Source organism: Leptonotus elevatus, chromosome 10 (assembly GCF_054856555.1).
Source record: "Leptonotus elevatus isolate MCC_2025b chromosome 10, RoL_Lele_1.0, whole genome shotgun sequence".
Classification (NCBI taxonomy): domain Eukaryota; kingdom Metazoa; phylum Chordata; class Actinopteri; order Syngnathiformes; family Syngnathidae; genus Leptonotus; species Leptonotus elevatus.
The window spans coordinates 23,815,065-23,841,165 of NC_141248.1; the positions used below are offsets into that span (position 1 = coordinate 23,815,065).

Sequence of the window (26,101 nt, forward strand, 5' to 3'; positions counted from 1 at the left end):
GATCCAAAATGTCAGGACAGTGGGACAAAGTTTACACTTGACGCTCACTCCTTCAAACCAAATGAAGAGTTAAAATGCAAAAGCATGACATTCCAGATAGTAAATTAAGCAATTAAGAGATGAATAAAATAAAATATCTAATTTAGTCTTTCAAAGAGGTGTTTTAATTGTCATTTCATCACAAAACAAGAACACTGAAATGGTTAGCGTTATGCTAGTGGGCGTGGCTCTTTTCCCCGCACACAAGTTCACGTTGGTTCTGTGTAAAAAATGGAATTTCCGAATCTACTTTTAGATCTCTGATGCGGCAATTTTGCCGGATCTCCGTGTGAAAGAGGCAACTGTCTTCTCTTTCCACTTTTATGCTGCTTCTAAAAGATGTCAATTTTCGGCCTTTTCCCCACGTTCCCATTTTGTAGACACAACACAGTCTCAGAATGGGCAGTTTTCCACCTTCACGGGTAGAATCCGAGCCGTAGCAGAGAGGCGGGATAAAGTCACGCACTCTCGCAGTGTTACACATCTTGCTCACGTGCATGGAGCCTTCCATCACAATTACAGATTCTACCCTGGTGCTTTAGTTGCCATGGATACCATCCTGGCATATGTGTGTGTGTGTGTGTGTGCGGGTGTGTGTTTATTTCACTCAATCCTCATGAAAACTGGAGATGAGGCTGTGGTTCTACAAAATGGTCACTGGGTTCACTCCGCGTGGGTGTGGGTGTCTCCGTGTGTTTGTGTGAGATGGCTGCAATGGCCCATGGTTCATTTCGCTGAGCTCTGCCGTTTCTGAGCTGGAAAACGGAGGCGGGGAGAGAGCGAGAACATGTGTATGCATGTATTCTCCCTCTCTCACATGCACACACGCACGCAGTGTCTCAGACCTGCCTATGTCTATAAATGGATCACGCACTTGCTGTTGCCGAGTGACAAGATGCACGGATGCTCTCCTATATATGAGGATGCAGGATGTAGCAGCAGCTCACTAAGTGACAAATACATCAAATGGTCTTCCAATTCAATTTTCCCCACACTCCATTTAACAGCAAAACTCACTCATCTGTGATTGTGACTCGCCTTTCCAACATGCGGGGACACTGAAATGAAAACAAATAAAAAAAAACCACCTTTAAAAACCGTGTGGTAAGAAAAATCCGCGAAATATGAATCTCGTTAGAGCGGGGGAAGGACTTGGATTGATGTATTTTTACCGCTTGCCTGTAAAAGGCGCTAATGAGTAATATACGGTACAGCGATTGTATTCTTAATATTTTTAACGGATTCGTTTACATTTGTGCGTTTAAATTTGCGCTCTTCTCATATTTATACATGTTACGGCATTACGGAATATAAATAACTAACCTTTCGCACCATTTGCTCGTCTTCGATTGAAGAAGGTAAAAGTTGGAGAGGACACACAAAAAACAGTTGTCCGTTGAATTCGGAAACAGCGTACATGAAAACTGACACATACACTATGTATTTTTAAAGGACAATATCATGAGAGTATATTACTAAAACACAAAAAAAAGGGTATCAACGCTTACTATGTCCCCCTTTGTCTTTTTCTTTTTTTAATCAACGCGGTTTAGCTCTCTGCCGTTTGTCTTAACTAGGTACCCGTAGCAGAGTGCCTGGACTCTCCTCTCTCATTGGTCCAAAAACATCAGAGCCGTGTTTTGATTGGTCAGATTATCAGGCTGCATTGGAGACAAGAAAGATGAAAACTAGTTTCTTCCTGTTGGTAGTTACTATCAGTTTGTGTGATTTAAACTGTCAAGTAACGCCTTTAAGCGGTGCAATAGTTCGACGCAGATTCATTTTAGCGACTAAATGATGCGGATGCACTGCGTGGAACAACGTGGTTACACATCGCTCGAATATCTCGTTGACACGGATTGTGCTCCGTTAGCCTAATAGCAGGCTAACCTGCCATTCGTTGGAAGAAGAAGTTAGGTGGTTGTGTTAAGCAGAAAACAACACTGACAAAGGTAAAACAGCACTTAACTCTCTTTTAAAGATCAGCAAAATGTGAATAAAGTGGCTGGATTCCCTTATTATTAAACATTTCCGGGATTTTCCTGGCACCCCCCACTTTTTTTGTTATGTAAAATATTTATTACATGAATTCTATTGCTCTCTTAACGTTTTTATTTTCTTAAATCGGATATTCTAAAGTACCAAATAAAACAGTGGGCACTGTTCGCTGTTGATTAAATACGCTGCGACAATAGCATATTTACGCACGTGTGTACCGAATCAACTTTAATTGGCCTAAATGTAGCCCTGTCAAATTGTAGTTGTCTTGAGGCATTTCATTGATATCTTTCACAGCAGGAGGCAGAAAGTTAAACCTACCTTTCCCCCCTCCTCATGTACTCGAGTGCAATGTCCATTGTCCTCCCTAAAAAGTACAAACACTATAGTTAGTGTTTTTGTAACATTTAGAGTGAAATTTTTGAAACGCTACCTTCGACTATGTCATTTATTTGTCTATTGCTGACTTCTGAATAGCCACGATCATCCAATGACCAAAATCCAGCCTGTTGACGACAGTCTCACAAGTGCAGCAACAAGTGACTTCTGCGTGGGGTCACCGTCACAATAAACCTGGCACATATTACAGATTTAAATTTGTCTAGTCACTGCTGATCAAAACTGCAAAATAATCCACAAGCTCTACTCCAACCTCCCTAATCATTCATATATTATGACTTTATGCTTTGAGGACTTTCTTTTCTGATCTCACATCTATCGCGCTCTCTCTCACACGCAGCATGGCCTGCCCTCCAAGCAAGCGCCTCCGAGGCTTAAACCAGGACGCCCCATTGGCGGATCCTGTCGAAGTTGACCCATTTGGGGACGATGACGACTTCACTCAGGATGATCTCGATGAGATCGACATCATTGCCTCGCAGGCCATCGGGTTGGCGACCACGCCAGCTTTCGGGTCCAGAGAAGCATCCAGACCTGGGTCGGAACAAGCGCACGGGTCAGAATTTCATCCCTCCGCCAGGCCGCCACTGGATAGAGGGAACGTGGGTGGCTTTGGTGGCAATTTGGGGGCACGTGATAGAGAGCCACCTGGTGAGTATGTGACCACAAATCTCTCCTTGGGACCAAAACTTAGAATGCCATCAGTAGGGACTCCATTAGTGTTGCATGATGGGAAATTATGCACTTTTACAGTACACGCTTTATGTGGTAAGAAAATAATTGTATTAACTGTAACTACAGACAATTAGTGCTGAGCAAGTAATCAAATTGACATTGCAATGTTGTGGAATGCAATTTTTAAATCGCAAAGCCTGCCATTTGAGTGGGGGAAAAAAAACAACCTCTGCTTCATCTCGGTTGGTTGGTAGGCTTTAGTTTTGATACAGATTTATAATTTATTTATATAAACTATGTATCATGAGTCATGGCTCGCAAAAGGCTGGGAAAGACTGGTCTGACGCTTGTGTGTTTGTTTTGTTTGCATGTTCAGGCAACCGGCCGCAGGAGACTAATGCAGGGCAAGAGGACTCCTACATCCTGCTGGAGGCTCATCATGCAAATCTCCGGAAGAAGGTGAGCTCGCGCGTCTTAAAAAAACGTCCACCGCGGAGGACGAACGCAACAGCCGGAGGTCTGTGGTGTCTCTGTGTGGCTAGCTGAAGGAGGTGGAGGAGGAGATCATGTCGAAAAATGGCGAGATCCGGGTGCTAAGGGACTCGCTGAGAGGAGCCCAGCAGGAGAAGGAGACTCAGAGGCAGGCCCTGGCCCTGCTAGAGAAGCAGAAGCAGAGAGAGCAGAGCGACAAGGAGAAGGAGCTCAGCAGGAAGGCAAGTACAATCAACCCCCTACTTTTTCATGAGTTGCGGATTCACCTAATCGCAGATTTATTTGTGGACGCAATCCTTGGGTCATTCACTGAAAAAGCTCACCAATCACTGTTTTTGTGCTGAGGCCATCTGGTGGTGTCTTAGTGCCAAGGAGCGATGTCCAAGTGAGTTCACAAGCTTCATTTACTCTCAATTCTCAACTCATCATTATTTATTTAAACAAAAGTAGTGCTCTGGCACCATCTTGTGTCATCTTGGTGTCAAGGAACTAAGTAGAAGAGATTTTAGGGTCTTCACTTTGACAAACGTAGTGGTATGGCACCATCTTGTGGCATTTAGGTAGCCAAGAAAGAACGGGGACGTGAGTCTAGGGGCTTCACTTGGACAAAAGTAGTGCTGTGGCGCCATCTTGTGGTGTCTTGGTGCCAAGGAACTGTGTTAAAGTGAGTTGAGGGCCTTCATTTAGGCAAAAGTAGTGCTTTGGTGCCATCCTGTGACATTTAGTTGTCAATGAACTATGTAGAAGTGAGTTTAGGGGGCTTCGTTTTGTTTTTTTAATTCATTTTTTCCTTTCGGACACATCATTATTACAGGTTACATCGATCACATCATTTGCAACATTGACATCCGAAAGAAGGGCTGACGGGTAGAAACCATATCTTATTAGTATTTGTTTGGACAAAGTAGTGCTTTGACGCCATCATGTATTTTTTTAGGCACCAAGGAACTAAGTGAGTTTAGGGGCTTTGCTTGGATAAAAGTTGTGCTGTGGTGCCGTCTTGCGGAGTTCTGCTGCCAAAGAAGTATGTAGAAGTGAGTTGAGAGGCTTAATATGGACAAAATGAGTGCTTTGGCGTCATCTTGGTGCCAAGGAATTGTTGAATTGAGTTGAAGGGCTTCATTTAGACACAAGTAGAGCTTTGATGTCGTCTTGTAGTTTTTGGAACAACGTTGCAGTGAGTCAAGGAACTTCATTATGACAAAAGTAGTGTTATGGCGCCATCTGGAGGCATCGTGCTGCCAAAAACCACACTAGGTAAACTTATTGTTATTGTTGTGACTGGTGGCCGGGTGGGGCGTGTCAGTGACCCCGCCGATTTTGTTTTTGCGCGCAGGTTCAGTCGCTGCAGTCGGAGCTGCAGTTCAAAGAAGCCGAGATCAACGAGATGAAGGGCAAACTGCTGAGCGCCGACAGGAGCAAGCTGGCATCGCCGCTGCCGAGGAGCAGGTCAGCCGTCCCACTTGGTTGAGGGTAAAACTCCCCAGCGTTTGGCCTGAGATGCAAGCGTTAGCGTTTAAGGAAATGTAGCGGGATGCGTTCGTCGCCGCGCTTTTAACGTTCAATAATACAAAGACAATCAAATCGAAAACGGATGCTTTCATGTGCCTCGCTTGTGGCGATTATGAAGGCTTTTGTGTCTCGCTTAGCCCCAAAGCGCTCAACGGCCTTTCCCACCTGCATGGCGCCAGCGGCTCCTCCTCGCCCACCGGAAGCGGCTTCATCACCAAGGAGACGTTCGCCGCGCAGCTCCCGTCCACAAACGCGGCGCTCAAAACTCCCGCCAAGAAGCGCAAGGATGGTGAGTCGCCGGACGCTTTGCCGCCCGGGGCCGACGTCGCGTCGTGATGAAACGGACCTTTTTGAACCAATGTGAATGCAGGAAGTGTTGACAAGCAGGAAGTAGCCTGGCCCGATCCGTTCCAGCGCGACCGACCGCCACAACGGCAGCAGTCAGGTCAGTGCGCAAACATGCTCATCGGATTCGGAGCGTCATTCGTTTTTACTTTCATTCTTTTTTCTTGCTTTGGTTCTTTTTCCATTCTTTTTTTTTCATCCTTTTTTAAATTTATTTCTGTCATTCTTTAGCTTCTTTTTTTCTTTCTTTTTTCCAAATTAACATGGTACCCGTTTCTTAATGTACCTAATATTCTCTACTTTGTTTGAAGGGGGGGAAGTCAAGCTCATATAAATTCTTGACAATAAGGCAAACCACCCTAGTCTAAATACGGTATTCTGGTTAATATTGTGTTAGTGGAATATGAGTTATGAAGCAAAACCCAGCCTTTTTTTTTCCTTTTCTTGAGACCATCTCAGGGGCGGCCATTTTGCCACTGAAGATAACATCAATGATGCTCAGGTCTCAGGTAACAACCAATCACAGCTCAGCTTCAGAAAATCGGTGAGCCTTGATTGGTCGTTGCCTGAGCCCTGAGCGACTGTGATGTCATCCTCAGTTAACAGCAAGTGGCAAAATGGATAAAATGAGATGGATCCTTGAGATGGATAAAATGGCTGGATTTTGCTTCATAACTCATATTCCACAAATGTAATATTAATCAGTAATGATAATTGAAAAAAAAGTCCTATTTTTTAAATAACCCAGATTTAAAAAAAAAAAAAACGTTTTAGAGGTGTATTTTTTTTTTGTAATTTAAAACTGTGATCAGAATCTAATATCGGCCCATGCTTACCCAAGAGGCTACAGGGTCATATTCCACAGACTTGGGCCGGGCAGTTTTTATTTTTTTATTTATTTTTTGCTGCCGCAGTCCCCTCTTGAATAAAATGCATATAATAAAATCCAATACAAAATAAATTCAGGTCGGGAAGTAAATGCAGTACATCCTCCATTTTTGTTGCCCTATTCCGACTGATGCATTCAGTATAGCAAGTTTTTTTGTTTTTGTTTTTTTTTATTCCTGAAGCGTTAATGTTCCAACACTGAGGCGAGTGGGTGTGTGATTAAAGTTCCAACTGTTGCCCCTCAGGTGTGGTCCTGTTGGGCTTGTTGCTGCAACAGCCTCTGTCCCCCAGCAGCCTTTGCCTCTCGCACTTGCTGTCCATCAGCCCGATTGACATCTGCTTGACGGCCAAGCCAAACTCCGCCGCAGATTTGAGGTAAAACATTGTCTAGGAGAGATATTTGCGTGTGTCAAAAAGAGAATTTCGGGTCCATATTTACCTTGAGCTCATTTTTCTGTGCTTATGTGCAGGTCGGCCGGTGCGGGCCGGAGTCGAGGTGAAGCCCCCCGAGCGACCCTCAGTCCGATCCAGAGTCTGGCTTTAACGGGGCTCAACATGCTGACTCAAAGTCCACCCGCGGCAGCCAAGGCTGAGTAAGAACATGAGTAGCTAAACATGCAATCGTGGGCCACGTCGCCCTCTTGGGGCCAGTTGCTGTATTTTTTTTACAAAATTGACTCATTTGATAACCAAAAAGATGCTTTTATTTTTTTTATAACCTTATTTAAAAATAAAAAATAAACGAAATAATAATTTTGACTGTTGAACTAATTTTTTTGTGAAAAAAAGTACCTAAAGTGAGAACTAAAAACATTCGATGCGTGTGCGTGCAGATGTCCCGGGGCTGTGCTTGTCCTCCCGTTGCTGGACATGCACTTATCCCACCTCTGCCAGTCCCTGGAAGCACGGGGCGAGGCCTCCGGGTCTCTGCCGGAACGCCGCCCCGCCGCCACGGGAGCGCGGAGGCCGGACGAGGCGGACACGGGCGCCGTTAGTCTGGAAGACGCCGGGTTGGCGGCACTCAGGATCCTCTACCTGCTGATTAACCACAGCGATGAGGTGTGCTGACGGGACATGTCGCGGTGTTTGTCACAAGGCGTCAGGGTTGATGTGCTCGATGCTCTGCAGGTGGTCCAGGCACTTCTCTCGGCACAGAATGAAGGCGGCACCGAAAACACGGTCCAGACAAAAGTACTGGGACACACAAAGAACAAAGTATGCTTAGTAAGTCACTACCAGCAAAATACTGTAGATCAGAAGGAGTCAAGTTTCGCGATCATGTCCGTCAATTAAAATCAAACTATCTTAGACCGGCGCCACTGTCGCTATCGAGTCTCTACGCTCCCACAATGCCTTGCTGCAGTCCGTGTTGCGCCTCTGCCGCAACAGTGGAGCTGAAGGAATGCCGGAGGAGATTGTGATCGGCGCCGTGAAAGTCGCCAGCATTCTGACCGAGAGGACGCCGGATGCGCACGCCGACCGGTAGGGATTTTATAGTTTTGTTTTTGGACCAGGACTATGTAAGTGGGATTTTTTTATAATAATAATAGATTTTATTTGTAACGCACTTTACATTTCTAGAATAAATCTTAAAGTGCACATTACGACAATATAAGCACACAGTAAATTAAAAATAGTCAATTAAAAATCAAAAATAGAAATCAACCAGAAATGATCCAAGAAAAGCTTTTTTTTCTTCTTTTTTTTTTTTAAAGGAAGGTTTTAGGTCCTTTTTTAAAAGCTTCTACGGCCTGTGGAGCTCTGAGGTGTTCTGGGAGAGCATTCCACAGGCGGGGGGCAGCAGACTCGAAAGCCCCGTCGCCCATGGTCTTGAGCTGAATTTTTAATAATAATTATTTATGTATTATTTCTACCAGGTTGACATGCGTGCTGCAGGCGCTGCGCGCGTGCGTGTCAGCCCAACGCAAGCCGCGCGTGCTCACCGAGTGCACCGCCGCCCTGGTACGAGCATGCGACCACATCGTGCTGACTCGGCAACTCTGTTCTCATCAGGGTGAGGTTTCGTCCTCATTGTGACGTCAATCCAATCCTTCCAGTAATTCTTCTTTCACTCTTTTCAAATTTTCATGTGTGTGACGCGAGTGAGTGAGCGTACATTCTATGATGCAAAAGCATTTGTAGATTTCCTTTTCTTGCCTTCCGAGCTGAAATCTCACAAGATTTGTCAACTTATCGCATGACGCTGCATTAAGGCTGGGCAATTAATTGAAATTCAGTTACATTATCAATTATTACACTCCACAATTACAAAATCGGCATCATCGTAAACACAAATAAAAGATTATTAACACTAATTTTGAGTTGTTTAAATGTACATATTTGCACCTTTTTTATTTTAAAATGACTAATTTAATTAATCTTGTTTGGTCCAAAAGGAACTTACATAATTATAGTGTTTCAAAGAAATGTATTTATTTTATTTATTTATTGTCTTAATATTTTTTTAACATGTTCTTGTTTTCTACCAAAAACCAAATAGTTGTCCTAATCATGATTACAATTACCAAATAAATTGTGATGAATATTTTCTTCCTAATCGTAATAAAAATCCACCTTGCAGCACATCGCCAACACGTTTGTGTTTCTCCGCAGAGCCCTGCGTCCTCCTGAAACTGCTGCAACACGTGCGAAAAAGACCCGTCAAGCAGGCGTCGCACGCCGACCTCATCCTGCTGGACCTGCAGGTGCGAGGCGGGACTCATCCCGGCGGGACAATTTGTGGTCACCTGGGACGCTCCCGTTTGAGACTACCCAAATGTTCTTATTTTGTGTCTGGTAGGTGGTTCGATTGTTGAACCGGCTGACTCAGACAGCAGAGAGCTGGCAGAGCAGCAGCTGCCAGTGTTACATCGAGGTAACACACACACACACACACACACAAACACAACACTCAGTGATTTTACTTCTAAACACCAGTTTTCAAGTGATGATGATGATGATGATGATGATGATGTAGTACCCTGATTCAACAACATTGGTACACGTGTGTATATATATATATATATATATATATATATATATATATATATATATATATATATATATAAAATGGTGATATTGAAATCTTGATTAATAACAATTATTAATTTATTTCAAAAGTGAGCATTTATTCGACTACCGAAACCTACCTTTAAGTATACTGGCAAGAACAACCGGAATAAATATTTGTGATAAAATAATGTGTTAAAATTAGGGGTGTTAGGCGATTAAAAATTTTCATCATAATTAATTTTGTATCTGTTCTAAATGTACTTTAAAAAAAAATATATATATATATATCAGAGTTTTCATACTCTAACATAAAAGTGGGAAAAATGTGAAACTATAATGACTGCATCTTTTATTCATTGATATAGTAATTTCATAATAATTCATAAAGTTGAGTTAAAAAAAAGTACTGTAAAAAAACAAATGTGATATTGATTTGTGTTGAGTTAATGTATCTGCCACTAGATGGCACAATTGCATTTGTAAGATGTTGGTGACAGCTCAGTGCATTTCTTTTTTTATATTAAGCGCGATCTAATCTTTAACATGAAGCAACTTGTGAAATTCTGCACATTTTTAAAATTGTAAAATACAACTTGACCCCAGTCTCCACAAATATTATGACATTTTATTACTGCTAAATTTTGACGTGGACGCGTCTGCGGCGTTGTAACTAGAATTCCCAAGTAAGGGGCGGTCATTAATCGCGAATTAAAAAATTTGTGGCGTTAAAGGAACTTAAAATGAACTCAAAATTAACGCGCTAATGACACCTCTAGTTAAAATAATAGCAATAAAAAAACAACAATGCACACATTCTCCTAACGCCGCGTGTGTGCGTTAGGTGGTTCAGACGTCGGTGATCGTTCTCCATCGTCAGTGGTTGGATCTCTACGACTGTCCGGAGCCGCCGGGCAAGTCGCCCGACATCGGCTCCTCTCGGTCGCCGGCGTGGTGGCGCGAGCCGCCGGCGTCGCTGCTGCGCGAGTGCGTGCTTCTCCTTCACTGGCTGCTCCAACATCACGCCGGATTCTCGGCCAGCTGCAGGCCGCTGCTGCACATGTACGACCAGGCCATCCCGGCCTTGCGTGACATCCTCAAGAAGATCCCCGAGCTCAGCGAGAGCGAAGGTAAGCCCAAAATGATACTTTTTTAATTTATTTTATTTTTTACAATTTCAGAGGGCAAGTAAAAATCAAAAAAATGAAAGTTATTTAAAGGTTTAAAGTTTTTTTTTTTACATGCTTATTCCGATATTTGCTTGGCAGAATAAAATTCTGATTACTGATTATTTGGTCAATTAATAAATAAATAAATAAATAATAATTAAAAATATATATATACAAAAAAAATAAAAATGAAATTTTATATATAAATGTGGTGTGTGTATATATATATTGTTTTATGCTATATATATATATTATATATAAATGTAACCACATTTATATATAAAAAAAATATATATATATATATACCACATTTATATATAATATATATATTTTGTATTTAGTATTTTTTTATATATATGGTTTTTTTTTTTATATATATATATATATATATATATATATATATAAATGATCCAGAGATGAATGTTGCATTTATTTATATTTTTGGGATAACTCTTAATTAACATTTATTCATCCACATCCGTCAGAACTGGCCTTTGAGGAAATTTGCCGCCCAGAATGCGACGACACGGATGACATGGAAACGGAATCCGGCTCCTGATTGGTTCTTCGCCTTGAATGGACACTTTATGTGCAAATGAAGTTCAAGTTGAGCAAGAAAAATGGAGGAACCAGACTCTAAAAAAACATTAAGCAATAAAGAGGATTCTTAAAATGTTTTTGAGTTTCCCTCATTTTTTTATCTTTAAAGATGACATTTAATCTTTAAGTCTACTGCACAAAGAAAAAGTGTAGTCTTGCAGTAGGTTTTAAACCCTAAATAGACCTCAAATTATGACCCCAAAACAATAATTTCAAACTTATCTTACAGCATTACCATTAACAATATACATGCAGGGCGCTTATGGTTCACCAATAGAATCCAAATTTCTGTGTTTTTCAGCACGAGCACAAAAACGTATACACATTTTCTTCAGTTGTATTTCCCCCAAACAGGAAAGCATTTCTTTGTTGGCTGAACCCGTCTGGTGAATTATTTCAATTGTGGTCAACATTTAAAAAGATGGCTCCTCCTGATCTGTGGCATTGATTGAGTGCCTCCATTGCAAAGGTATCCGCTCCTCTTTTTACACTTATTATGTGAGATTTTAATATTAAATGTAGACCACACTATGTTCTGTATTTTTTTTTGTCCCGCCACAGATTGTATTTGCTCTTCGTTTGTTGCTCCTCATTTGTGTCACCTGTTGAACGGTGCTGTGAGTCAAAGTAAATATCTGACTGTTCAAGATAGATGAAGACAAAATAGTTTGAATAATGTTATTTTTAGCTCTGCATTATTCAGCCTTCTCGAGTCAACATGTCATCGTCCTCACTCTCTTTATTTTGCGTGTGTTTGTGCTCTTTAATTCACCTGAAACCTGTTAAAAATCCCAAACCCTTCACCTTAACCAGATACTTCAGAGTCCCGCCAGAGTCGTGAAGTTGTCAGGAGACCAGAGGAAGGATCAAAGGAAAGAAAGATGAAACAAAGTGAAATCCAGCACCAACCAGACACCACTTACCACCCACAGAGTTACAAAACCAGAATCTTTCACCAACCCCAGAAAACTAAACTAAATTCCAACACATTAGGGAGACCAGAGGAAAGACCAAAGGAAGGATAGATGAAGCAGAGTGAGATCCACAAACACCAGCCTCCACTGATTCAGCGACCAGTGGGAGAGAGTGAGCACATTTTATTTGAATTTCAGTAGACGTCAGTGTGGTGGATCCGGCATGCATGCAAGGCAAGGCAAGCACAGCCCCACAGGCCTCGGCAGCACCAGGGCACAACCCCCCGGGTCCCGCGGGGGCCGCCCTTTAGGAACGCTACGGAGGCTTACCTTGCTTTCTTTACAGGCGTTTGACATTGCTCGGCGGAAAGCCAGCCGCCATTCTACGTCACTATGCACTGAATGTGTTGCAAATAAAGTTTCTACAAAATGTATTAAACTGGAAATGATTTTTGAAAAATGAATCTTATAGTTATGTTGCTAACAACCAAATAAATAATATCGAGCAAACTTGTCATTACTGTCGGATTCCTTTTAAAACTTGAGAATGATACAGTTCGTTGTGACATTGTGATGACAACTTGAAAAGAGCTCAGCTAAGTTTACAGTAACCTCACCAAATATGGTATGATTTTCTTATTTAGGCCTTGAAGACCAAACACAAAAACGCAAATGTTTTTATGCTACATGATTCATTGTCATAATAAATGAATTAATTACAGTTTTTCCTCTAAGCATGTTTTGGCAAACTCAATTAGGAATATTAGTTGTTGACTTCTTTGTGGCAGAACCTGTCTGTTGATAATCACTGAAATGACTAATGTATAAAAAGCCGGCCCTTCCTTCGCCTCGGCATTGAGCATATCCGCCGCAAAGGTATCGACTCCTCTTTTTTTTACTCTTACCGTGTGAGATTATTTCAAATGTAGACTGCGTGTTCTGTATTTGTTTGTCTCTCCACAGATGGCATTCGTTCTTCGCTTGTTGCTCCTCATTTGTGGATTCTGTCAACTGTTCACCGGAGCTGAGAGTCAAAGTAAATATGACTGTTCAAGATCAACTGAAAATATTTAAACATCCCATATTCAATGTAGGGCTGGGCAATATGGCCCAAAAATAACAATAATAATTAATGCCATTTATTGCCCGGCCCGAATTCAATGTAAGACATGACTCCTATTTTGTTCATTCAGTTGAACTTTGTTTTTTGTGATGTATCCGTTCTAAAAAGTCCGATTAACACCTTGTGGGGGCGCTTGTTTCTAGCAAATGAAGTCCGTGTGTTTTCAAGTCTCAATTTCAGTTTGGTATACGTATTTAAATGTTTGTGATGGCCAAAAATCAAACCAAAATGTCAGATTTTCTTTTCCCCTTCCCGAGACTATCTTGTGGGTCTACCGGATAGACTTGCCGACCAGTAAAATTGGCTATGGGGGCTTGATTTTGAAAAAAAATCCGTGAATATCATCTGCATATGGAACAAGGAAAGGGGCATGATTATGGAGCCGTGTGGCACTCCTTGCTTAATTTGAATGTGGAACTGGTTGCGAGGAATGAGTGGAATCAGGAAGGAGTTGTTCGAAAAGGCGGTAGAGGAAACAAACCAAATTGTTGAGAGGCGGTGGAGGATCAGTACCGGTAATTCATTTTTTTAAACCGCAATTACTACTTACTTAATTACTACTTTCCTGGCCAGGGCATTGGAAACAGGGTGTTTCAGAGCACGAAAGATGTGATGGGCAGAATTTGTGAACTTCCAATTAGACTTGGTTGCCATTAACAAAATGTACAGGTGACTACTTTCTAATGTAAGGTCATGCAAAAAAATACTAATAATAATTGATTCGGTGTGACACGTTGACTTGTTTTGTTGCAGGCGATCGATGCCCTCAAGGCTGGACTCAGTTGAACAATCGCTGTTATATCTTCATTGGACAACCTTTGACGTTTGAGCAAGCAGAGGTATGAAAGAATTGCGTAAAGTTTTTGTGATGGACATCACAATACTTGACAAATGAAAATGAAGCCAATGTAAGGGTCATGCACATCTATTTGCTTTGCTAGATTTGATTAGATTTCATCATTTACTTTTTTTATTTATTAAAATGTTCATATTTTGTATTGTAAAAAAAAATATATATATTTTTTTTTACAAATATATGAAATAATAAAAAGAAAAAAAGTCATGTATTTTCAGCCATTGCTTGGATTATCAAATTGATCATTATTTTTGAGACCTTGTTTGAAAAAAAAAAAAAAAAATGTCAATAGTCCTCGATGAAATTAGAAGGATGGATTATCTTTGTGTTGAATCAAAATGACACATATGCAAACATCTGCCTTTACTTTGGAAAAAAAAAAGATCAACATTTCTGCTGATTTTTTGAATTGTTACAAATCAAACCGCTACCTGAATCACAATTATTATTTTTTTGCATTTTTTTTTTGTATTGCCAATTTGAAATCATGTCCTGCATTTGAATAAAGGATGGATTTTTAAAAAAAAAAAACAATTCATCAATTGATTGCCAAAATAGTCGATTCATAAAATATTGGTTACAGACGCAGCGCTGTCCCACATTAAAGCCCTTCACCATGCTGGATGCTCTCTTGTAATTTCACACCTTTTGTTAAGTTCTGCAAATGAAATGACCTTTGAAGCAGGCAACTACTATTGATGGGGTTTTGTTTGTTTGTTTGTCCAATCAGTTTGACTGCAATGGTCTTGGCGGGAATCTGGTGTCCATCCACAGTCGACTTGAAGCTGCCGTTGTCAATGAGCTCATTGACGTCATTGAGGTTAACACAGCTGTAGTCTGGATTGGACTCGTACGTAATGAGGTGAAACGTTGACACATTTTCATTTACATTTCGCAGCGGATTTCCCCCCCGATTTCCTGCTTTCGTTTCATTTTTAATGGTTCTGACAGCAAGATGCATACATTTCTGTGTAATAAATCTATTTAAAATAAAATCAACCCCAAAGGCTCACGGATGAAATTAATTGACAGATGAAAACGAAGGACATTCTCACGATAGAACCCCTCCCCCCCCCCCCCCCCCCTTTGTTGACTTTATGTATGTAAACGTAAAATGTGGTTACAGTTCATTGTGGGGTTCAAAATAATCTTTTTATTGTATTTCATTGATGAAAATGTTTTTCAGATTTTAAAAATGTACAGTTCTTAAAGAGTTCAATGTATGTTCTTAAAAGTTAACCCCTATTGTAATGCGGTGTACATGAAAAGTAAAAACTCAACCACACTTTGATCATCACTGATTTGCATGGCGTTCAGACGTATTTTCCATCGTTTCAATCAGTTCCCAGGTATCTAAATAATCGGTGACACTCATTTCTCTTCTTTAATGAGATTCATTCAAGCTCATTTTTTATGATTGTTTCCCCTTCTTTTTGTTAACGTTTATCTAGCTGGAGGAATTTATTTGGACTGATGGCTCAGACGTAGACTTTACCATCGGATCTGGCACATTCAACGACGCATGTGTAGCGATTGAGGATCAAGATCTAGGTCAAGGTAAACTTTATTATCCCCGAGGGGCAATTCCTTTTACAGCCAGCAGTCAACATGAGAAAAATATTTTTGGCAAATTAAAAAACACACACACACACACACACACTGACATATTATTTAAAAAAGTAATAGAGACTGGAATAAAAGTTGGATGGTATTATTTATTCTTATTTATTTGTTCACCTTTATTGGGAAGAATGGTTTCTGTAAATGTATGTCAAATGTTTCATATTGTGTAAAAGTCGGCGAAACATGTTTAAGATCAAACACTTTGCAATGTTTTATTTCAGGGTTTGAATGGGTTGGTACCAATTGTGATGAAGAACTGCCATATTTTTGCGCCAGAGATGTGTTCCACTGTGTATCCATTTGCCAACAAGATGACGTGAGTGTCATTGGGCAAGCTGCTGACAGAGTGACAGCATTAACAACAGCAGGAGTTCCAGTCTGACAGCACCAGCAGCAGCAACAACAGCAGCAGCAGCATCAACAGGATAGACCCAGCAGCAGCAACAACAGCAGCAGCAGCAAAAAACTCCTCAAATTCCCGATGACAAGTCCACCTGTGACACAACGCATTTGGATAAATATTGAAAAAATATATATTATTAAAAAGTTTTCAGTAAAAAATAAATAAAAAATAATTCTTCTTTTTAATTTGCTTCTTTTCTGTAAGTGAAATTAAAATAAATAAACCATCAACTACTGAATGTACTATTTTTGTGTGTGCTTAATATAAACCTGGAATTAAATGGAATGTGTGGATTGTTTTCACCTATTAGTCAGAAATTCCCATCGCGACTGGGAAGAGGGTCCACCAAAGGAGAGCATTCAGACGTAGGGAGTCAATACAGGCCGGCAGCAGGCCTACTTGATGCACTACTGTTGTTTTGAGTGAACTCACAGATGTTGGCACAGCCTGGAATCTCATTTTCTGGAGTTCTGGAGTTCTTTGATCGGATTGAGACAATCGGTTAATAGATCATGATCATGTTCGATTAACAAGCACCCATAACTGCCTACGTTGATACAGAATCATCTAAATAAGATCATTTAGTTCAAGATTTGCATTCATTGTGGCTCTCTGTGTCGGCTCACCGGTGGGCGTCTGATGATTATTGGTTGTTTCAGACTCTGTTTGCTTTTGGTAAAAAAAAAAAATCCAAATAAGAACCCTTGCCTACATCACGGGTCCACAACCTCAAGTGTCTGCCCTCACAAGTGAAATGGCAACAGTGAAACTAAGAAATGGTTCCATTTCATTTTAGTTTTAGTTTATTTTGGGGGTGGCGGGATGGAGTTGTAGGAGCTATGTACGCATGTTAGCTTTATTATACCTCTGACCACTAAGGGGCAGTGTGTTTTCTTTACTGACCTGAGCCGGGCTTTTCTACCGGATGACAGGTGTCACTCATTAGGGAAACAAACGAACAAACAAATTTTCGACAACTTTGTGTTGGCGTTTTTGTTGTTACTTTGTTTGGACAATGTATGTGTTTTAACATAACACATTAAATCCTGATAATGAATCAGCTGTCTTTTTTTTTCTTTTCTTTTTTACGCCGTTTCACAAGAAGTCGTAATTGAATAATCACTCAATCAGCAGCCAAAATTATTTTTGGACTAAAGCGGTCGTGATTGTGGAAGTGGACATTTGGACGATTACTGGCTAGAGAATGTTACGTCTACGCTTGCTGAAAAGCTATTCAGCATATTTGTGAGTGTTGAACGTTACTTTTAATTTGCTTTGTTGTTTTGCTGTCAAAATAGGTCTTAAAAGTGAAAGTGATCTGTGGCACAAAAAAAAAAGTCAGGATACTGTTGTCAAAAAACTGAATAATAATAATAAAAAATGCGGGGCGAAATCTAGCACACAAAAAAATCCACTAAGAAGTTGGTATTATTACACATGCCTTTTTCCTTTACAGCCACAAGATGGTGGCAATGTACTGGTTTTCTCAATACACTTGGCCTGTGTAATGGTTGCGAAAATGGCAAAGTAAGAAAGAGCAGCTTGTTAACGTGCCAGTTGAGTAGAAGCATCTGTGTCTGAAGCCAAACTGTGGCAGGGAGTTTTTACTATCTGGACCTGGATTTGACACCTTCACCCATGTCACGGTCGAAAGACAACGACTGTGTGTATCGAGACGCAGGGTGCTGTGAAGTCCAAGTGAAAAACACTTGTGGGTATGTTGAGTGTAGAGTAACTCATTTCTTCTGAAGTTTCTGGAGCCTATTCAGAGATCCTTAACATGTTGTTTATTATTATTATTATTATTATTAGAGCTGTCAAACAATTGCATTTTTAAATCAGATTATCACATCGTAGAATTTTGATCAATAACTTAATTAAAAAATTTGAAGAGCAAGAAAGCCAAATGAAGCAGATAGTTGATGATATACCTTAACCGGCCACAACATTAGGAACATCTGTATGGAAGTTATTTAATATGCGTCACATGATGGTTGTTATGCTACTCGTCTAGTTTGACTTGCTTTATGATTGGTAGTTATCTGCATAATTCCTTCATGAACATCATGAGCGTCTTTCTTTGTGATGCCCATTTTTTTTCCACATCAGTAATTGTCAGTTGAGTGGAAGCTTCTCGGAAAAAACCCGTCAAACTTTAGCTGAGGGGATTTCCTCAACCAACATCGTATCTTCATCATCATGCATCATATGTGCTGCTTTTTCAAGAAATTAAGAAAAAAACGTCATCAAACGGTATTGGTATGGTGTTGATAAAACATGTGTACAAAAGTTTAGCATCTTAGGGTATGTTGGAAATAGCACAAATAATGCAAATTATTGAGATTTTCAGTGAAAAAACAAATGCGAATAGTGATCCGTGACTATGTGGGCCATCGGGCACGTACAATGTGGGGACAGAAAAGGGCAGGTACTCGAGCATCACCTCATGTATGCACACCTGATGTGGGAGATGACTGCAATAAATAAATTTTTGCTCAAACCAGATAAACAAAATGACTTTGCAGTGCATTTTGCTGATATTTTGCCAGTGATGCATTTGCCTCAAGATACCTTTTGACATATTGTCAACCAGATTGACATTGGTTTGTTGGATAGTTCTATTTCTTTGTGGTAGAACCCGTCTGGGGAGTTTGGTAATGTATAAAAAGGAGGCTCATCCTTGTCCAGCGCAGTGAGCATCCCGGCAGAAAAGGTAAGACCTCAACTTTTTCCTTTTTTTCCTTTTCTTAATGTGCCATCAAACCACACGGCACTGTACAATATGTTTTTGTGCCTCACTCCATAGATGGCGTTTGCTCTTGGTTTGTTGCTTCTCATTTGTGGAATCGGACAACTGTTTACTGCGAATGTGAGTCCAAATAAATATGACTGTTTTACGATAGATGAAGAGAAAATATTGGAAAAAATACTCAAATGTAACAGTTGTGCAGGTTGTTCTGAACACACGCCGCTGACATCGTGTTCTTCGTTACAGGTTGGAGCATGGAAAAGTATGTACCCGGGACTCACTCATACTCACTAAAGTGCTCATTAAGATCAAAATAATTCTCTTACATTAAGATATGCAATTGCACTCTCAGGCAATGACAAAAAAAAAACCTCATGACTTGGACCATCTGTCAATTTGGTAGCCATTGGACAACATTTCAGGGATGAGTTTGTCATTTAAAGACACACAGAAAATCACCCTTAACTGACTGTTTTTGTTTTTCGGGGTCTGGCCATGATAAACATGTCTAATTCAAATCGTTTACATTCATTTATACAAGGTTGATATATTTTTAGAATTTGTATAAAAGCACTAGAATGAGTTGGTCTTTTAAAGTCAATAAATGGACTAACCCAACTTTTTGAATTATTAAACAAATTAAATCAATAATCCACAAAGCAACCTTTTTTTTTTTTTTTTTATTGTTTTGTGGGCTATTTATTTGGACCAATTAAAGAACCCAACTGAATTTGGTCAAAAATTAGCTGACCCAACTTTTTTTAAATTATTTAATCAAAAATGTTGGGTAATTTCAATAACTTACATAGCAACCCAATTTTGGGTTGTTTTGTGGGTTATTCATTTGACCCAACTTTTGGGAATAATTGAATAACCCAAAAAGTTGAGTTGCTCCCTTTTTTCAATCAATTTGTGTTATTTTTAACACAAACTTTTTAGAGTGTGATTAAAATGGCAGACCTATAGTTTCTTTTTAGGAATGCTGACCAAATTTAAAGTAAAACTGCCCCGATTTTCAAAGTTAAGCAAAGATCATCTTTAAATCGTGAACTTATTTCTGTGGAACTCCTTGGTTGACTGGAGGCCGCTAAACTGACAGGGACTCGAGTGGAAACGGGATGGATCTGTTCCAAAAAAAGCCTGTTGGGGATCACTTCAAGATATTTCTTGACACCAAATACAAAGTACCTCAGCGGCATCTAACGGATATTTCAGAGACTTTTTATTTATTTATTTATTTTTAAACGTGCCAGCGAGTGCATTTTTCAGAGATGGGTTCCACAGCAGAAATGTGAACAGGTGAATTACAGCTTTCTTGAGTTAGTGGTCAGTAAGGAAGTATAATGATGAGTACTTTATGTCAAAAGAAAGATTTGATGAATGTGAGGACTTTGTTTGTTGCAGGTGATCGATGTCCTAAGGGCTGGACTCAGTTGAACAATCGTTGTTATATCTATGAAGAGGAAAATTTGACGTGGGATGAGGCAGAGGTGTGAAATAATTCCACAATACAGTGCTTAACAAATGACTAAAATATCAGGTTTCAATGAACAACACTGCTAATTAATTACCCCAAATCATTTTTGATGGGTTTTTTTTTTTTATGCCGAAATGTATTGTCATCGATGAATTTCTCCAATTTATAATGCTTTGGGGAACACATTTACAGCATTTGTATTTTTTCATCTTTTTGTTCTGTTACATCCTTACTCCAAATTAAAATAGAATTGTTTTGGAAACAGGCAACTATTGTTGATTTTCTTGTTGATTGTTTTTTTTTGTCCGAGTAGAGCAGGTGCAACTATCTTGGTGGCCATCTGGCATCCATCCACAGTTATCTGCAAAAAGTTGTGATTAATGCACTTCTTCCTGATTGGTACGCCTGGATTGGACTCTACACCAGTGAAGAGGTGAAACATTAAAACATGTCATTCAAAACCGTTCTTTAAGATTAAATGTAATATTGCATTTTAGCATTCTACTCAAAAATGTATAACGGCAAAATCGGGGCCACGTATACATTTATTTGTTTTGGGTTTTTTCTAGAGGGGAGGTAATATTCTGAGAAAAAAACTCGCAAATTTGCTACTTTATAAAGTTGCAAAATTACGAGTTTTTTTCCACAAATTTGCCATTTTACCCCCCCCCCCCCTGTAAAAATACATATATATTTATACGTGACCCTAATACATCATCATAAAAATGTACATGAAAAGTAAAAAAAACAGTGGAAGGTATTACCACACTTTGTTACATTTTAATCATGTTTTTTCACAATATAAAATGAATATTTTTTGTCTATATCTCTCATCTATTTTCTTGTACGAGATCGGTGAAAGCTCACGACTGATTTGTTGCAAATTTCCGTCTTCCAGAATGTCACGATGTGGACTGATGGCTCAAGCATATCATATGTGGTCAAGTATCTGGGATCGTTTGCACCAGGCTGTGTTAAGAGCGACGGTAAAAGTGTTTTGCATTCTCCTTAATTGGGAAGAACGGCATTTCCTGTCATCAAGTGTGATGATCATATTGTGCAAACGTAGACAAAAAATTGTTGAGGTTAACCGTGTTTGTGTGTGTTTTATGGCAGGGCATTTCTTGGACGTTTACAATTGCAGCACGCCGCAACCCTTTGTTTGCGCCAGAGATGTGTTCCACTGTGTCTCAATTTGCAACCGAGATGACGTGAGTGTCATTGAGCAAGCTGCTAACAGCGTGACAGCAACAACAACAACAACAGCAGCAGAAACAACAGCAGGACCACCAGCAGGACCAGAAGGACCACCAACACCACCAACAGCACCACCAACACCACCAACAGACGCACCACCAACAGACGCACCACCAACAGACGCACCACCAACAGACGCACCAGCAACAGACGCACCAGCAGTATCAACAGCACCACCAGCAGGACCACCAGCAGGACCACCAGCAGGACCAGAAGGACCACCAACAGCACCACCAACACCACCAACAGACGCACCAGCACCACCAACAGACGCACCACCAACAGACGCACCAGCAACAGACGCACCAGCAACAGACGCACCAGCAACAGACGCACCAGCAACAGACGCACCAGCAACAGACGCACCAGCAGTATCAACAGCACCACCAGCAGGACCACCAACAGTATCAACAGACGCACCAGCAGTATCAACAGACGCACCAGCAGTATCAACAGACGCACCAGCAGTATCAACAGACGCACCACCAACAGACGCACCACCATGATCAACAGACGCACCAGCAGCATCAACAGACGCACCAGCACCACCAACAGACGCACCACCAACAGACGCACCAGCACCACCAACAGACGCACCACCAACAGACGCACCAGCACCACCAACGGCACCACCAGCAGGACCACCAGCAGGACCACCAGCAGGACCACCAACAGTATCAACAGACGCACCAGCAGTATCAACAGACGCACCACCAACAGACGCACCACCAACAGACGCACCACCAACAGACGCACCACCAACAGACGCACCACCAACAGACGCACCACCAACAGACGCACCACCAACAGACGCACCAGCAGCATCAACAGACGCACCAGCAGTCGACGCTACCTGAGGCAGCATCAACAACAGCATCAACAACAGCATCAACAACAGCATCAACAACAGCATCAACAACAGCACAAACAGGATAGAACCAGCAGCAGCAACAACAGCAGCAGAAAACTCCTCAAATTCCCGATGGCAAGTCCACCTGTGACACAACGCATTTGGATAAATATTGAAAAAAAAATGTATTCTTAAAAAGTTTTCAGTAAAAAAAAAATATATATTTCTTCTTTTTAATTAGCTTCTTTTCTGTAAGTGAAATTAAAATAAATAAACCATAAACTAGTGAATGTACTATTTTTGTGTGTGCTTAATATAAACCTGGAATTAAATGGAATGTGTGGATTGTTTTCACCTATTAGTCAGAAATTCCCATCGCGACTGGGAAGAGGGTCCACCAAAGGAGAGCATTCAGACGTAGGGAGTCAATACAGGCCGGCAGCAGGCCTACTTGATGCACTACTGTTGTTTTGAGTGAACTCGCAGATGTTGGCACAGCCTGGAATCTCATTTTCTGGATTTTCTAAGACCTCACATGAACGTTGACTTTGGAATTGCTTTGTATAATTGTACAATCATTGGATCATTCCCCCAAAGCGAAAGATGGGCGGCACGCGTTGGCGTTAAATGTATTGTCATTCTTTGTATATTTTAAAACAAGAATGTCAATTTTATTTAAAAAAAAAAAAAACTCAATTACAATAAAGCTGGATTATTGTGTTCAAGAAATGAAAACAGAATGCAATAATTTGTGAATCCGTTTGAACCTATTTCCAATTTAACTTCACTACACTACAATATTGAATGTTTAAACTAATTAACCCCCCCCCCCCCAAAAAAAATTTATCTGAGTTTGTCTACATCATGTTCCACAAAAAAAGTTGAGACTTGTTTACATCTGTGTTACGTCACCTTTCCTTTTAGCAAAACTCCCCGAGCGTTTGTGAACAGAGGACAACAAATCAGTGTCTCTGTTGAGTATGATTTCTTTCCCTTAAATTAGAAGCGTATTGCATGTAGTCAGCTGGCTTACAGTCCAACTCACCCGAAGCGCCGGCGAAAAAGTAATAATGGAGAGAAAATGGCGCAATTTGTCACTGGGGAAACAAAAAAAAAAAACATTTTGCTCAAACATGTAACTACAGTATGTATTACAAAATGATGTCGTTTTGCTGTCATTTCTTAGGAAAATTCATTTTTAGACCACCGTGTCGTTTATTTTTTGGATGACAGAACTTGTCTGGTAAGTCACATGACAACTTGGCCAACATATAAAAAGATGGCTCCTCCTCCTCGTCCTTTACATTGAGCATCTCCACTGCAAAGGTAACGCCTGCACTTTTTATCCTCTTTTTTTTTTTTTTTTTTTTTGCACCTTAAATCCTAATTTATTCATCATGTAAATCATGTGGCCAACACGACACATTTGTGTCACCGCGCAGATGACGTTTGCTCTTGGCGTGTTGCTCTTCATCTGTGGAATCAACCAACTGGTTATTGAGACTGTGAGTCAAAATCGACTGTTCGCGATAGAAGATAATGAATCATTGAAAGAAGTCACAATATTTCAATTCATAACATATTATTTGCTCTGTCTGCCCTTAACAATGTGTTCTTCCTCTGAGCAGTCTGCTCAGGCCAAATCACCATTGACAGGTATGCACCTGTGACTTACTCGTACTTGCTTCCGTGCTAATTATCATGACACGTTAGATAGATAGCGATGTCAGAAGGTCCATTTTTTTTTTGTAATGCAATTTCAATTTTGCAGCTGACTGCTTCAACCTCCAATAAATTCCGGACTTCTTGAGATTTTTTTTTACCCATCAACATGGCAACCAAATGTCATGTCGCTAAGTGAAACTGGCTTTGGGGGGGGCTGACGTTTGAAACGTAAGAACATAAGGGGGGGAGTTATGGTACCTTGTGGCACACCTTGTTTGACTAGAGGGTGGGAAACTCAGCAAGTTATGAGTGGAATCTGGAAAGTGCTGTTCGAAAAGGCAGAAGGGAATGTGAAGCTGTTGCGGAGAATCACTTCAACATACTTCATTGACACCAACTGCTATGTAACCGCTTTGGCAGCATCTCAGAGCCTCTCGGAGCTAATAGCGAAGGAAGGTTTCCACAAATTAGAATTGTTGAATCAAGTGACAAATAATGTAGTGTAATGTTGACTACTTTTATGTAGAAAGAATGTGCCGATTGCCTGAAACTCAGAACAACACATGTTTTTTTTTTTTGTTGCAGGTGATCGATGCCCCGCAGGCTGGGTTCAGTTGAACAATCGCTGTTTCCTCTTCCAAGGTCGACCTGTGACATTTGAACTGGCAGAGGTATGAAAGAATTGCAGAAGTACACTCCAGCGCCAAACTTTCTTGCAACTCTCACATTTGTTGTGTCTTGAGGTACGAGTGGTCCCACATGAGTTTTTCAAGCCCTCTGTAATTCTGCATTCTTTACATTCTTATGTTATTGCTCAATGTATAATATTACTAGTCCTTATTAAAAAAAAAATTTAGGGGGCAGATTAATGGCTTTTACATTCATTCCAATGGAAAAATATGATTAGAAATGCAAGTGTTTTCATTCAATTTGTATCTTCGGGCAGGACTGAAGTGTGTGTGAACCTTGGAAATGTTTTGTTGCGCAATTAGAATGCCTGCAAGCGTCTGGGTAGCAATCTGGTGTCCATCCAAAATGACCTGGAACTGGCTGTGGTCAATGAGCTGACGACTCTGACTTTGGATATGAACGGCGTCTGGATTGGACTCTCCAGGCCCGAAGAGGTGAAAGGTTGACGGCAGGCCCGTCAACATTTTATTTACAGCAGTGCTTCTCTAACCTGATCACCGCAACAACAAAAAAACTCTACGTCAATTTCCATGTAGCGCCATGATGGCGGGTAGAATGAATAAAATATTGTCATGATCAAAAACCAAATTTTAAAAATTTTAATCATTGGCGAGGGGCAATTGAAAGCACATAAGAGTAAAAACTGTAAACTAAGGATGAGAAAATGCTCATCTGAGTGCTCAAAATTGAGCTGTTTTAAATGATTTCTATTACTATTCATAAAAGTAAAAAAAACAAAACAAAAAAAAAAGGCACCACGTTTTGAGAAGCACTGACTTGCACCGCACAGCATTTTATTCACATTTTAAATCAATCTTCATGTTCCGTGTTTGTAGGATCATGTCTGCCATCTTGACTTTGACCAATGAACGTTGAGATAGATTTGTTGCAATATTCTTCTTGCAGAATGGGCTGCTGATGTGGACTGATGGCTCAGACACAGAATTTGCCAACTCCCAATTTCCCGGCCTCCTGCCCGTGGGCTGTGTAGTGATTCAAACAAACGGTAAAAGTATTAGTCATTCTCCTTAATCATGGAAAACGACATCTACTTCCATCTAGTGTACATTTTGTTAAGAAAAACTCAACAAAAATCATTTTGTCAACACACATATTTCACCAGACTAAAACTAGACTAGACTAAAACCCTCATTAATAAACAATAACTGGGGCTAATTCAATATGCATTTTTATCGACTAATAGACGAGACGAAAATGTACTTCACTAAATAAAAACTGGACTTAAATCTATGGACATTTCCGTTCATGAACAAAAATGAGAGAAAAATGATGACTTTGTCAAATCTTGTCTCTGCTAATCTGTCATTGTGACACTGTCATGTGACACTGTCATGTGACACTGTCATG

At 40.4% G+C, this 26,101-nt stretch overlaps 2 protein-coding genes across 2 annotated transcripts; both read left to right on the plus strand.

The window, feature by feature from the left end:
* The first annotated feature begins 1,705 nt into the window (after positions 1-1,705).
* atrip (ATR interacting protein) lies at positions 1,706-11,237 on the plus strand. The gene is made up of 17 exons (XM_086087141.1): positions 1,706-1,991; positions 2,777-3,087; positions 3,488-3,570; positions 3,654-3,824; positions 4,940-5,052; positions 5,253-5,404; positions 5,486-5,560; positions 6,594-6,723; positions 6,819-6,941; positions 7,182-7,407; positions 7,477-7,572; positions 7,658-7,830; positions 8,226-8,362; positions 8,962-9,053; positions 9,149-9,223; positions 10,202-10,487; positions 11,012-11,237. The coding sequence occupies exons 2-17, from the start codon at positions 2,778-2,780 to the stop codon at positions 11,083-11,085; spliced, it is 2,316 nt and encodes a 771-aa protein (XP_085943267.1). The 5' UTR covers positions 1,706-1,991; position 2,777; the 3' UTR covers positions 11,086-11,237.
* Positions 11,238-12,896: 1,659 nt separating this feature from the next.
* LOC147167693 (snaclec salmorin subunit A-like) lies at positions 12,897-16,024 on the plus strand. Its single transcript, XM_086086936.1, has 6 exons — positions 12,897-12,916; positions 13,004-13,076; positions 13,917-14,002; positions 14,750-14,881; positions 15,471-15,576; positions 15,864-16,024. The coding sequence occupies exons 2-6, from the start codon at positions 13,004-13,006 to the stop codon at positions 16,022-16,024; spliced, it is 558 nt and encodes a 185-aa protein (XP_085943062.1). The 5' UTR covers positions 12,897-12,916.
* The last annotated feature ends 10,077 nt before the right edge of the window (positions 16,025-26,101 follow it).

Coding starts and splice junctions, on each gene's coding strand:
- atrip (XM_086087141.1), top strand. CDS start 2,778: ATGGCCTGCCCTCCAAGCAAGCGCCTCCGAGGCTTAAACCAGGACGCC. Junction 7,408..7,476: donor TGATTAACCACAGCGATGAG/GTGTGCTGACGG, acceptor GATGCTCTGCAG/GTGGTCCAGGCACTTCTCTC. Junction 8,363..8,961: donor GCAACTCTGTTCTCATCAGG/GTGAGGTTTCGT, acceptor GTTTCTCCGCAG/AGCCCTGCGTCCTCCTGAAA.
- LOC147167693 (XM_086086936.1), top strand. CDS start 13,004: ATGGCATTCGTTCTTCGCTTGTTGCTCCTCATTTGTGGATTCTGTCAA. Junction 14,003..14,749: donor TGACGTTTGAGCAAGCAGAG/GTATGAAAGAAT, acceptor TTGTCCAATCAG/TTTGACTGCAATGGTCTTGG. Junction 15,577..15,863: donor GGATCAAGATCTAGGTCAAG/GTAAACTTTATT, acceptor GTTTTATTTCAG/GGTTTGAATGGGTTGGTACC.